This window comes from Astatotilapia calliptera, chromosome 10 (assembly GCF_900246225.1).
Source record: "Astatotilapia calliptera chromosome 10, fAstCal1.2, whole genome shotgun sequence".
NCBI lineage: Eukaryota > Metazoa > Chordata > Actinopteri > Cichliformes > Cichlidae > Astatotilapia > Astatotilapia calliptera.
The window spans coordinates 27,264,892-27,279,387 of record NC_039311.1 but is presented as its reverse complement, the minus strand read 5'-3'; the positions used below and the strand labels follow the sequence as shown (position 1 = coordinate 27,279,387).

At 40.8% G+C, this 14,496-nt stretch overlaps 1 protein-coding gene across 1 annotated transcript in view; it reads right to left on the bottom strand.

Annotated features, from left to right (window-relative positions):
* Positions 1–483: 483 nt before the first annotated feature.
* capn5b (calpain 5b) overlaps positions 484–14,496 on the bottom strand; it is a 59,240-nt gene continuing 45,227 nt past the window's right edge. Inside the window, exons 12-16 of the mRNA XM_026182795.1 lie at positions 14,259–14,455; positions 12,886–13,007; positions 12,724–12,777; positions 11,521–11,657; positions 484–8,175 (exon numbers count right to left, since the gene is read on the bottom strand). Of these exons, the coding sequence (XP_026038580.1) occupies positions 7,993–8,175; positions 11,521–11,657; positions 12,724–12,777; positions 12,886–13,007; positions 14,259–14,455 (693 nt within the window). The 3' untranslated portion in view covers positions 484–7,992. The remainder of the gene's footprint in view (positions 8,176–11,520; positions 11,658–12,723; positions 12,778–12,885; positions 13,008–14,258; positions 14,456–14,496) is intronic.

The following is a 14,496-nucleotide window of genomic DNA, read 5'->3' as shown; positions in this document are numbered from 1 at the left end:
TTGGCTGCAGTGGTTATTATTATATTTACATTCTTCCGTCTCCCCTTTCTAGTAGGTCATTTGTTGAATAATCATTTAAAAAAAATATTTCTTCACGTCATTATGCGTGAAGTAGGGGTGACATGGGCTGCGAGATTGAGACACAGGCATTATTAGCCTCTAAATGCGTGTTTCGTTTGGGTTTAGACCAGCGTGAAATTACCAAAAATAGACAGGGCATAGCCTACCATATGAAAGAGGAAAAGACCGCTGTATAATCTATCAGTTTCAACAACGTAACTGTATTCTGAATACCACCTTTTTAAATGGTAAGTGTAAATACGTAACGCCGGTACATGTATTCCGTTACTCCCCAACACTGCCCGTGTCTATTTGTTGTACTAAACTGAATTTTTAAATGCTGTAAACAAAAAAGAAAAAAGAAGAAGTACTCACCTTTGAGTTAAATTTGCAAAAATTGCAAAAATTATGACAGACCCAGAATAAGTTTTCCCGTTTTATTTCAAAGTCATGCCACAAGTTGACATTAAATACAAAAGAAAAAATAATAATTTCAGATCTTAGCTATAAAATAACCACAGTGTAACCGAGAACCAAATTAAAACGAACAAGTGTTAAAAAAAACAGAACAAAAAGTAAAGCTCACGCTGAAAAAGAAGACACAGACAAGCACACAGTACAGAACATACAGCACGGCTCTCTGATACCTAGCTATCAGTAAACACGGTAGTTGGGAGTGGATATATAAAATTAACAAGGTTATAAAATACTGATAAAAGATACTTGTTATAAAGACCATAGCATTTTCTAGAAGAGTCACCATGCAGTAGGTATTCCAGTCTCCAGTTAATAAACAGCAGAAAAATACAAGAATCACAAGCTCATTCCTTGAGTGGACAAGACTTCGAGCTCAGATTAAAAATGTCAGAGTGTCAAATTCGGTACGGCCTACATGATGCTGTCGTTAGGATGAACGTGATATCTGGTGCAGCCGCTTCTCGACTCCAATTTAGACTCATGCAGCAAGCTGACGAGGCTGTAAGATCAGCACGCAAGCAGTCGTTCTGTCTAGAAATGATAAGCGCTCTAAATCCAACATGTTTTCACTTGATTCCTACTTCCATTGAACCTTGTGTGCATCATGACTGCAGGTGTCTTCGCTCTTCTTAAAGATTTGGGAGCCTTAACTGCTTATTCATACCAGAGAAGAAGAGAAGGATGACTTAAGAGATGAGGCTCACTCAGGCTCTTTTGTGCTGAACCATCAGCAGTCCTGACCTCTCATCTTCATTTTCCCTCTCTCCGCCTTGCATCTATGCTCTCCTAAACCTTCTTTATCTCTGGATTGTTCCCTTTCTGCATGTATGAAAGGTGTGCTTGATCATTGTGTAGTCCTTTCAATTTCACAAAACACCTGCAAACTGCTTGAAGTCCCCAATCAATCTATGTCATAAGTTTCTTATGCCCCTATTAGAGGCAGGTGACTGGCACTTGGACAATGACACAGATTTTGTAATTTTGTTTCTCTACACCACCTCAGTGAATTTCTACATCAAATAATCAAGATGTGACTAAAGTACAGACTTTACTAAAAGGGCTGTATTAACTGTTCAGGACATTTTTATACATAGTTCCTCATTTCAGAGGCTCAAAAGTAATAGAACAGTTGATTGATGAGCTGTTCTGTGGTTTTTCATGACAAATCAAGCAGATAAAACATCCTAAGAACCTCCAAACTTAGGATTCAATCAGACCCACATTTTTTTGTCACTACTTCTTTTTTTTAACCTATCAAAACATGACTTCAGAAACCAGTGGGTGATCATCACATCACAGAAGCTACATTCATATTTTTTAATCCTAAACGTGTTGGTAAAACTACTGTGCAGTGGGCATGTCTGACTTCCAGAAGAATCGAGGCCCTGTAGTTTATTGATGATGGGACTGCTGATAGAAGTAGCAGGATGATATAGTCTCTGCACGAATGGATAATGGCTCAAAGCAAACCCCAAGAGTAAGAAAAGTTTCTGAAATAATGCAATTCTGTTGTTAAAACTCTTGAACTAAAGCTTAAAGTCTGCACTTCAATCACACCTTGTTTGCTTGATTTTAAATCCACTTTGGTGGTGTACAGAAGTAAAGAAACAAGATCCGAATACTTATGGATCTAACTGTAACTCACACAAGGCATTATGGGAGAAGGAATAAGGGAAACAATCGGATTCCTTTACACATTCTAGCTGATCACTAGAGGTTGTGAACACAAAGTGCATTCACTTGAAATGAGTGTCTAGGATATAAGCATCCACCAGAAAGATGGATCTCATGATAAAAACTAATAAGTCAAGTTCCTGCTACTTTTATATACATACTGTATACTGCTGGATACTAAATACAAAATATTAGAAAACTGGTTACTGTTTCCATGCATGCAAGTGTGCAACACAAGCCTTTTACTTCACACAGTATGTTTATCAAAGTAGCAAGTGGGTTTTTACGGCACTCTGAGAACTGAAAATGAACACTCTGTGATTCGTGGTGGCGCGAGCAGATCTGAAGTGTTTTTGCTACATGCACTGGCATTTTTGGATTCGTACAAAAGTCGCCGCCGCTGTGACTAATTCGGCTTCATTCAAACAGTTTCTTCAAACCTGCTTTGGCGTGGCCATGCAGAAAATCTACACAGAAGACTGATACGCTTTACAGCAACTGTCAAAAAAAAGGTCCAGACACTCCAACAAAGCCTGGTCCGTGTAAGTGTGTGCTTGTGTTTGTGTGTGCGTGTGTCTGTGTGGTGGTTAACAGTGAAAGCCATTAAACACTTTTGGCAAAAGGATTACAATGTGCAACAATTACAATGATCGACACGGTGACAAAAGGCAGAAACAAAACTGAGCATGTAGTGAGGAACAAAAGCATTTGTCCAACTCAAACACTCCATCACCCACAATGCATCTCTTCAAAATAAAACACCTTTTTTTTTGGCACATGAGTTGGGGCTCGGACTCCGTACTCTTATGATTGCTAAATCTAGTGCCTAAATACTCACATGTGTCGCAGCTGTCAACTTCAGTGTTAGCCGTTATATTTCTGCGTCACTTCTGTATGAATAAAGAAACAGCCGGAGCCGCGAACCATTGATTGGAAACCTCATAGTACAGAACTGGCATCACCTGAAGGGACACTCAGAGGGAAATAAAATCCAGGTTGGCTGATGGGAAGCTTGTACTTCTGAATAAAAATAATGTCCTGTTCAGTCCCTGTCAGAGTTGATGAAAAATAATCTCCCTTCACTTATCTGCTGTTATACTCAACAACAAAAAAATAAGGGCCATATCTATCCATCCATTTTTCCTAACTGATTATCCGAATCCCAGCTCTCACTAGGTGAGAAGCGAGGCACACTCTGGACAGATGGCAGGTCCATCGCAGGGTTAACAGAGACTGACTGCCACTCACGCCATTCATGAATGCTAACAGACAGGGTGAAAATTAGCATCCCCCAGTCTCAGGCCATGATGGAAAAGGGCGGAGTACTACTCCAGGAAGTGGTGGAGCTTAAGTATCTTGTGGTCCTATTCACAAGTTGGAGAAAAGCAGAGCAGTCTGTCGCAGTAAAGACAGACCTGAGGGTATTCATTTACTGATCGATTTGTGTTTCTACCCTCGCCTATGTATACAAGTGGTAGGAATGAACTTCCTCTGAAAAGTGCCAGGAATCTACAGACACGCTGAGGAGCTCAGGCATTTTTAGGAATTAGACATAAGAGTAGGAGAGAATCTGGTTTGGTCATTTCTTGTCTTGCAAACACATCCACAGTCATCCATTTCCCATTTAACATACACATTTGTGCAAGAAATGCCAAAGAAATAGGAATCATAGATAAGGAACACTGCTGGGCAACAAGCAATGCATTTCGTGTAACCTGCAGTAAACAGACTGATGATTGGAGAGGGGGAGGGGGACCATATGGGCTAATTGAGTCCCATGTGATTTGTCTGTAAGCAACCTCATTGGTTAAAACACCAAAACTACAGCCCGTCACAGCGACATGTTTACCAGGAAGAGGGTATTTGTCTGATTCCAGCTTATATCTTTGTATCTTATATCTTTCATATCTGACAACTACATTTCACTCATAGAGAAGAGGCTGTGTTTTCTGAAAAATAAATCCCAAGCAAAAAATTTAAGACCCAGAACACTGACATTTGAGGTTGCAAAAGCATTTCCAGAATCCTCACATCTCGAACCATTTCAACAAAAGATTTTTAGTCTCCTGCACAGTAAAAGAACAATAAAAAATTACTTTCAAGCTATTTTCTTTCGTGAAGCCTTGCCAATTTTGTTACTCAGCATCAGCATAGTTTCTTATGAAGTCTGGTTAATTTTGCATTTATTTAAGAAGGATGCAGGTCATTTACATAGGCTGTATATAAAGATAGAAATGGACACGGTTTAGTTTGTAGATTCAGCATTTTTGAAGCCTTCACATCAGAGTTTTGGCCACGACTATGGTATTTTATTGGAGCCAGAATTTAGAAAAGACGATGGAGGGGAGCTTTTGGATAACCCATTAAAATGCATCAAAAGGCACCAAGAGCAAAAACAAGGTCGGGTGATTTAGTTTGGTGGCGGTGAAGTCAGACAGCTGCTGACTACAGCTGTTGTCTGCAAACAAAGCGACCACATCCCTAAATTTTAAGCATTACCAAATCCAAACAGGTGAGTTGAACATTCACCTCGCATTCATTCGATATGAAGACAGAAATCGTGTTCTGGACTATACACACTTTCTTTTTTAACTCTGTAAACCTGGGCATTTTTAACAGAGCACAATGACTCGTTTTGGAGCCCCAAGTGGCCGATATATGAAATGCAGTTTTTGCCTTAATGCTTTTTTTCTAATTTACATCTGCAACTTAAAGGTTGAAAATTTTTATCGTGTGGGAAAAACAATATTTGGTGGTTAGAAAATACTTTAAGGATTCAGAAAATACCCAAAAGATCAAAAGATACTTCTTTTTCAGGAAAAATAAAAGCTCTGTATCACAACACCCGTGCACACATTTGGCACTGATAATCTTCCGCAATAAATTCATTTATCTGAGCTGTCTGATTTTTTTTAGCACATAGACAAAAATGATCTTTACACTGTTTTGGACAAAGAGAAACTCATTTTAACCAAACTAAATTAACCACAGCTGGGACTTCACTGCCTTGCAGTAGGCCACTCTGTGTGAGGGAGGGGGAAAGCCTTCTTTGTTTACCCAAACACCTCTTTTTCACAGTAGGTGTTGGTTAGGAGGGAACTCTGCATCGATACCACTGAAGAGCCTGCCTTTATTTAAACAAGTTCAGGAGCCAAACATAAAGTGGTGAAAGCTGGAGTAACCTCTGCTCTTCCCATAGTCACAGGTTCCAACTTCAGGATCAATTTTATGTTGCAGAGCTTGCCTGTTTTCAGAGAAGTGCATGGAACTGATTGGCAGAATAAAGAGGAAATACTCTGCAAATAAAAACCGGCAGGCTGTCTAATCTCACACTGCTCTGCACTTACAGTCACCAACACTGGCTGTTTGCACTGTTAACACGCTTCAGATTCAGTCTCATGTTACATGACGTTCACTTTCTCTCTGAGTGAAACCAACAAAAAGACCACAAAGAAGAAGATAAATAGCACCTAAATAGTTGTTGACAACTGCTGCTAATGTTCACAGATGCTAGAGGCATTATGAATGCATCACTGTAGTACAAGACACAACTGCTTCAAACAGACTGACATGATCAGACTGACATGAGGTGCATTTAAGTGTAGACATGCTCACTGCTCAAAACTAGCATTTCCAAGACTTCTGAGATAGAAAGAATAAATATATAGAGTAACAATTGAACAGTACAATACAAGGCTGTGGATATCTTGGAAAAATAACCCATGCAAGACACATTTATAAAGATGCTGTACACAAACATGTGTGACCACTTAAATGCCATGAGTGACAGTTCAAGTCATGGAAAAGGGCACTGAAAAAAAAGGGGGTGGGGCTTGATATTTTGTCTGAGAGATTAGTCCACTAATGGTTTACATTCAAAGGAAAGGTCTTAAAAATAACCATAAGTTACATTTTTCAAATTTTAAGGGGAAAAACATAATAACCAAAAGTTTATAAAACTTGGATTGCACTTTTGAAGAGAAACAAAAAACACAGGCTGTTATTTTCTGTCACAAGAAGCCGACTGGATGGTAAAAGGTCGGATCGGATGGCCACATGATCTACGCGAGAAATGTCATCAGAGAAAAGATTAAACTGTACCAGTGTTGGTTCAATATTCAAAACCATCTGAATTCAACAGTTCGTCCGAGTTGTTTTCCTGCTGTGGAGGCAAAGCCAGGAACAAGGCGATGGCACAGGTTGTTTGGCAGGACGTCTCCTCTGCTAAAGCACTCCTTTCTCTCTCCGTAGTCTCCGAGGGTTTTTCTTTTTACCCCTCAAAGCTAAAGAAATAAAGTGCAAGGTGTGTTTTTTCCCTTCAAAAAAGGTCCCTTTTACTATTCGGTTCACACCTTTCCTTTGTGATCTTTTTCTTTCAGGTATAACATGACATTCACTCAAACACACACACACACACACACACAGTCTCACACACTCACGCTTGCAGAGCTGCTGTCTTTCGGGATCACGTGGCGTGAGTCTTTGGCCCGGGCCGACAGACTCAAGTCAGAGGAAGCGTCAGGCAGTGGTGTTGCCGTTAAGAGATGATGTGGCACAGGGGGTGGCGGTTTGTCGCTAGGCTTGGGCCGGGCCGGGCCAGGCTAGGCCGGTTTGAAAAGGGGGCCTGGCTCCTCTTTGGTCCCATAAAGCACTTGATTTATGTCAGGGTGAATCTTTGCACTCCACTGGACAGGAAAGATGTTTGCATGGGGAGGAGGAAGGGGGTAGCACTATCGGAAGCACCGGCTGCTAAGCTACGACTAGAGAGATGTGCAGCACAGGCAGAGAGTTTCGGGGTTTTTTCGTTTTCTTTTTAAAAGCCATGCAGTTTAGAGATCGTCCATAGCAGCCGGCGACGGAAAGCATTCTCGAATGATGCTAGTGATGGAAACCGGGAGGCAAGACTTCACACACGCGGGTGCGCTCACAGAACAACACAGAAAAAGCACTGAGTCGAGGGGAGAGAAGAGCTGCTGTTGGCTTTGAAGTCCAACGCAAAAAGTGACAGACTGCTGCATGCTCTCCAAAGCACCGGCAAACTGCTGAAGACTTGAGGTGTCTGGGTGGTTGGGCTGGCTGGCTGGGCGGGAGGATTATTCACAGTCATAAAAGAGCATTTGGGAGACAGAAGCTGATAACACGATGGCAAAAAGCAGGGCTTAATGCAAACTTTTAGAGACAAAGAAAAAACTAAACCAAGGCTGTGCTAAGATAAATAGTATTCAACATAACCCACCTCCCCTCGTCTCCTCAAAGAGGTGAGACAAACTCAGCCTTAAGGCAATGCATAGCCCTTGGAAACAGTGGCACATGCATGGAGAGTGCAGAGATGTCTGCATATGTATTATATTCATGTATATGTGTGTGTGTGTGAGTATAAGAAGAAATAAAAACAAGTCTGTAATTAAGGGTCAGAACAGCAAAAAAATCTGATAAAACTTCATCAGTTTCTTAAACTGTTGCTCTGATAGAGATTTCTGCTACTTTAAGAACAAATTTGTGACTGATGAACAATTTTGACAGGAATGTATTTAAAAATAGTCTGTACAACCCCCTGTACAGCTTCCATCAGGATATACAGATGCAGGCCTTCAAAAATAAAACCCTGTGAAGCTAAAGGAAGCAAAGGAAAACAGAGACACACAGAGCACGCAAGCGGCAGGAAAAAAAAGACACAGTGAGCTCCCGCGACGGTTAAAAGATGAACGGCGAAGGTGAACGGCGGGCACGGTTCGTACGCCACCTTGAGCTTCGATCATTGCAATTGTATAAACTGCCGCTTCAGATGTTGGTGAGCGCGGTGGACGTGATGAGGCGCACAGTGAGCGTGCCCGGGAGGTCGTTGTCCTGGCGGCTGCCTTTGTCGCGCAGGTGAAGCGTGTGCTGCTCCTGGCGCTCGTTGGGGTCGCTGAACAAGATCACCTGACCCAGGAAGGTGTCCACGATCATGTTCTTGTTGTAGATCTGTTGGCCACTCAAGGGAGGAAGTCAGAAAGGAAAGAAGGAAACAAAAAGACAAAAGGCAGTAAGCACAAAAAAGGAGGAATCAGCAAAGGAAATACACCAGAGAGAAAGTGACAGAAGAAAGAAGACACTAGGAAGGAGAGAAGTAAAACACTGAGGAAACAAGGCAGCACGAAGAAATATTGAACCTTTTTTTCCGTTATTCACTCACACAGGTCGTTTGAAACTTATATGTCAGAGTATCTGTTTAAAAATTAAACCACATGTCACAAACAGCGGTCCCCAACCTTTTTTGCACCATGGACCGGTTTAATGTCAGACAATATGTTCACGGATTGGCCTTTAAGGTGTTGCGGATAAATGCAACAAAATAAAATGATACGACCAAGACAAAAACTGTGGTATTTTGGAAATATAATAATAAAAGTGAATTCACTGTGTAATTGTGTAACTTTATTAGCAGCATCCTGCTGAAATGCGCCAAAAACATTGAAAGTAACATCCTCCTCTCTGACCCTTAATGCTCTCTGGTCGCTATGGTAACGTGTAAATATTTCGTTCAAAATAAGACACACAACTACAACACGGGAAAAGACCCAGGGAAACCGAGTTAACGATAAAACCCCTGAAACGACCGAGCCTCAACTCTCGTGGCCCGATACCGGTCCATGGCCCAGGGGTTGGGGACCGCTGATTTAAAACAATAAAACAAATATTTCTGAAATCTATTAAAAGCTTGTTTAATAGTAAGAAAATGTCATTTATTAAATAACAAAATGAAATGAATAAACAGTCCTTATTCACACGTTAACCAATAAACATAAAGGTAACTGTCTCTCAGTGATTGTTTGACATTTTATAATAGTAAAAAAAGGGATACTGTATTCATACATATACACACATTACTATGTAATTACATCGTATGAGAGTTTATTAGTTCAACAAAAGGTACAGCCACTTCAACGACAGTTTCACTAACCTGGACTAACAGCAGCTAACATCAACAGAAATGGCAGTGCTACCAACAGTTCACCAAATCCTCAACAGGTTCTCTAACTCTGCTTTCAAAAAGTTTTACAGCCTCTTCACAACTGAGGAAAACAATGGAGTGACAGCCTTCAACAAACAGGGAAAAGCCTAACAGTCAGATCCATTTCAAACAGTAGTACAAACAGGTCAGCCGGCCACAGCCATCATCTCTCGTCTGTCTGAAACATGTTTGTCCTATAGCAGCCACAGTAGCTAAGATTATGCACTTAAATTAGAAGGGCTAAGAAAACACCTCAGTTGACTGCAATCTGAAATCTTGAAATCCTGAAAACGTGGGATGTGTAACTGGGATTAGAATGACTGAATTTCCAAAGTAAAAGCGAGGGGACTGGCCACGGATGAATAGTGAAAATGATAAAATGAATCATTAAGTACACTTGGGTTTTTAATGGAGCTCTACTGGACAAATTAATAAGCTCAATGAAGGTCTCCTTACTCAGTTTTGAATTGATCTGTCCATCTTTTAGATTGTTTGGTGAAAAACAACATGAAGGATACCTCATGTGATTGTCTAACTCTCTTATTTATTTAAATGAATGATGTCTCTCTCTCTGATGCTAACAGTGTGTAAATACAGATGATTTACCAGCTCTAATGCCCACTCATGGTTTCATTTCACTGTGTTACAAATAAAACAATTTCACAGCTCTAAACAAGCAAATCCAACATCGTATTACTATTAATAACCTCCCTCACAAATACACTGGTTTACACGTGTCACCTGATATGGAGCCTGTAACTGATTAGTTATGGATGCTCTGCAAACATCCTTAGCAGCCTCATTCTCACGTCCCGTAGGCTCAAAGAGAGAGTTGATAAAGGGAAAAAGGACTGAAAATGAGACAAGCGATGAAACGCTGTGAAACTCTGCATGAAGACAAGTGCCGCGGGACTATCAACCCAAATTATTCCTGCAGCTAGCTCCCACTTTTCTGCAGCCGTCACTGTCGACTGTGTATTTAGGTTCTTGCTTTCACTTTGCGAATACTTAAGATGTTTTGACATATCTACAAATATAAGAAATATATTATTCATGCCTAGTAGATCGTCTACATCATGTACTGAAGGAGTCAATTTTTTTTTCAACTCAAATTTCCCACGTGTTCGGTTACAAAATGCTAAAACACACACACATACAGCGCTGTCACACAGGATGTCAACGTGAGACCAGAGAGCGATGAATGTGGCAAAACGTAAGGTTTTGCAACGTTTTATTTCAACATATGTAACAGCTGTAACTCCTGAACCACTTGCTCGATAAAAGAATTCCAACAGTTCCCGAAAGCAGCGGGGAACTGTTGCTTTTCAGTGATATCAGGATTATTACAATAATTCCAGGAACAGTGTTGCAGCAGCCTCGCTGAATGTGGCGCCCTACCTGGGATTACCATCACGACCCTCATATCACTGATAAAGCACAGAGTTGATGCTTTCAGGAACCGTTGGAATTTTTCAATTGCACCAATGGTTCAAGAAGTACGGTAGTTAGATCTAAATGTTTTACCTAATGGGTTAATAACAGTTTGATGCCCCTGAGGAAAACTTAAAATTTGTGATTATGAACATTTATTTCTCAGTAAATGTGATCAATTCTTAGTATTGGATTTTTACTGGCTGGATAACCCTGTATTTTGAATTCTACGGCTACTTTTTGTTTGTGTACAGCGTATATTATGTCTGCATAATAACATGTTTGTTCTGTAGGTTTATTTTTATTTTCTTTATATATAAATTATTTTACATGTAGTGGCAATATGAACATGAGCTTTTTTCCTTTTCTGGAACATTGTTATTTTCCTTTTATAAAACACCTGCTGGTGTTTAAGTTTTTGCACATTTTCCTTTGATATAGGTGAGTTTATGCTTTAATCTGATGATTTTTAAGACCCTATGTGGGTTATATAACAACTCAAATGGCTAGTATTTAATTTAGAGTGACCATGTGTTTGTCAGAGCCTGATGAAAAGCGGTTACAAAATGGTCTGATCGCAGAATAAACACACAGTATATAGCAAGACTTCCTAGACTTTGTTTTCTCATCCTGTTACCTTGATTTGAGTTTAGTGAAACTATGCAATGAAATCCAAAGTAAGCAAACAGTAACCTTTTAGTAACCTTATAGCTACTGTTCAGAAGATGTGCACTTTACATTTTGGTGCCATGTATAAATGTGAAAGTTGTCAAAGGCCACTGGCCAAAAGCTGTAGTTTCTGAGGGATAAAGAACAAATCAAATTTGAAGTTGCATTTTTTTTCTTCAACCTTTCACACTACGGACTGCAGAGTGACAGCTCACCTCGATGTGGATGCCCTCCTTGGGCTTCTTGCGGTAGAACAGGCCTTTGATGTCAAAGTTTGGGCACCGTGTGTCCTTATGAACTGGTGAACGAACCCTCTCTCCTTCACAGGTGATGATGACGTAGGGATCTACAGCTGTCAGAAAAAAATGAACAAATATCTAAAAGTTTAAAATAGCTCTGCCGGGATAAAACCAGCAAAATGTCAAAAAATGTATTAATATAGTACACTGATAAATAAAAAACAGCCACAGAGGACATTTTTATTAACAATGTGCATTTTGCTGATAATACCTCTGGACTTCTACATTTGAAAATACTATTTAATTAAAAAACAGCAACAAAAAACTAGTATTTCTGCCTCCACTTATGCTTTATAAGTATGTACAAAGCAGTTAAAGTGGGCGCTCGATGATAGTATTGATACCAATGTTGGTATTGGTATCGGACTGATACTGGCATTATGAATTGATACTTTGTTTCTATCCTCTGTTCAGCATGTAGCCCACTGAACTGAATAATTTTGTGGGAAAATAAAAACATGCATTATGAAAAACATCTGAGCCCTTTTGTACTGACTGTCAAATCTAATTTTATTAAGAGAGGTGGAACTAAAGTGCTTTAGAGACAGACACATGGTGGTCATTAAATGTGTTCAGGATTTGGAAACTCATTGATTTATCTCTTAAGTCATGACACACTGCTATCCCCTACATAAGCTAACTTTATAAATTTAAAGTAAAACCAAAACTGGCCCTTGTATTTACTTGGTATCGGAACAGTTAATGACCCCCTGTCGAGTGGCTCCTTACTGTAGTGGTTTACACATTTGCCTAACAATTAAAAGATTTGAACAGTTTTATCTCAGGAAGGGTAAAAATAAAGTAAAATCTGTCAAATCAAACATGAGGAGCTGCTCGCTCTGGTGGCTCTTTGTGGAGTAAATGTAAATAAAGCTCGACTTTTTGGGGGATGGTGTACACTGACTGCTCAGCGCTGATTTACTTATTTAACAGAAGCATACTATAAGACGCTACAATCACATGAACCTTTGTGTTAAAGTTACAGCAGTTAGTTCACACGCACGCACAAACACACACATGCACACACACACAGTAAGAGATTTAAGCCATAACTGCGGCACACTACAGGCTGTAGACACTACACTAGCTAAATAATCTCAGCGGGTGGTGCTGAGGTACCTCGTGCTTTGCTCTGGGCTCTCGCTCTCTTTTTGGGATTGAGGCAGTGCAGCTCTGTGGGTTTTCACAGCACTTCATCATTGACATGCAAATACAAAACACAGCACTCAATGTCAGGCAAGGTTACGTCTGCTACGCACCGACTGGAGTCCTCATACCGACCTCCATTGGAGTCCTGTCCCTGCAGACCCTCAGCGTTCAGTACATGGACCTGAGTGACCAGCTGAGGGTAGCCACACATCCCCGTCCAACATGTCTGAGGAGGCTCGTCCAGGGTCAGCTCTCTGAGTAAGATGAAGACAGCACAGGTACATGGATGTATGAACACAGATATGCCTCATGTTGGAGTGTGACAGGCCTCTGTAACGCTGCCAGTGCTTCAGCAGCAGGTTCTGGTCGGCAGTCCCAAAAGCAACAGGAAATAATAGGTGAAAAATTATCTACTATCTGTTACTGTGCTGATGTATCAACGCAGCATGAAGCAGTCCTTCTCTTAAGCTAACATGAATGAATTCCTTGGCAGAATTTCTGTGGTTGTGTTATTACAGGAATCAATCTGGTTTAATGGGTGTAAATGTAGGACTGTAACTGTCCTCATACACTGTATAAATCATTTTTAAAATTAAAGACAGGAAAATATTATATATAAATTATATATATTTTATATTAAGACTTAAACAGTGTTTATAATGGCTGAAATACAGACATTCTGGCTTTGAGCGGAAGAGTATACTCTAAGCAGGACACCAGCTTCAAACGGCCTAAGATAAAACTGGAAATGTGCAAAGCACCTAACAGCAACAGTGGGTCTAAGACTGATATGAACAAAGTGCATTGTCCCATACAATTCCACTATTCATTCACTCTCACATTCACACAAGCTACAATTGTAGCCACAGCTACCCTGGGGCAGACTGACAGAGGCGAGGCTGCCATATCGCGCCATCGGCCCCTCTGGCCAACACCAGTAGGTAAGTAGGGTAAAGTGTCTTGCCCAAGGACACAACGACCAGGACAGAGAGCCCGGGGAACGAACCGGCGACCTTCCGGTTACAGATGCGCTTCCCAACCCCCTGAGCCACGGTCACCCCGACCTTGGAAACCTAAACCAAGGTAGCAATCAAAATAAGCCGGGGAAGATACCTGAAACCCAGGCATAAGATGATTGAAATAAGCTAGACAGGACAACACTGGTATGAGAAAATCAAAATAAGCCAGGCAAGGAAGGAAGCTGATAATAAACAGGTCAGAACAACACAGAACCAAGCATTAAGCATTGTTCCCCTCATTAAGCCCATGATTTGTCCAGATGTGTAGGCAGATGTTTAGTGTTAACTATTGATTAAATGGGAGGTCTTGGAGCGAGTATTCAAAAAAATTACTTCTTGCAGAAGTAACTGTGTAAAGTGACTGACAGGAAGTACAATTTCATCCAATAATGTATCCAATTGCATCAGCCTCTGACGAGACTCTAAAGATGTAAAGCCTCCGAGTGTAGCTCTTTACATCCACATGTAAGACTATCATACACTTACTTGCAGTCTGAAGGCACATCAGTGAAGACACGGAGCAGGAAGTCACCCTGCTGCCCGGGGTCAAAGGTTGTGGGAATGATGACGTAGCGGCCCTCCTTCAGCTCCTTCCTGAGGAAGACGCAGCGTGAGTTGATGTAGATGGAACCTGCTACTTTCTGCTGGGCTGTGTGCATACGGTACTTCCGATTTAGCTCCACCTGTGAAGGAGAAGATCCAGATCTATCACAGGTTTACTTCC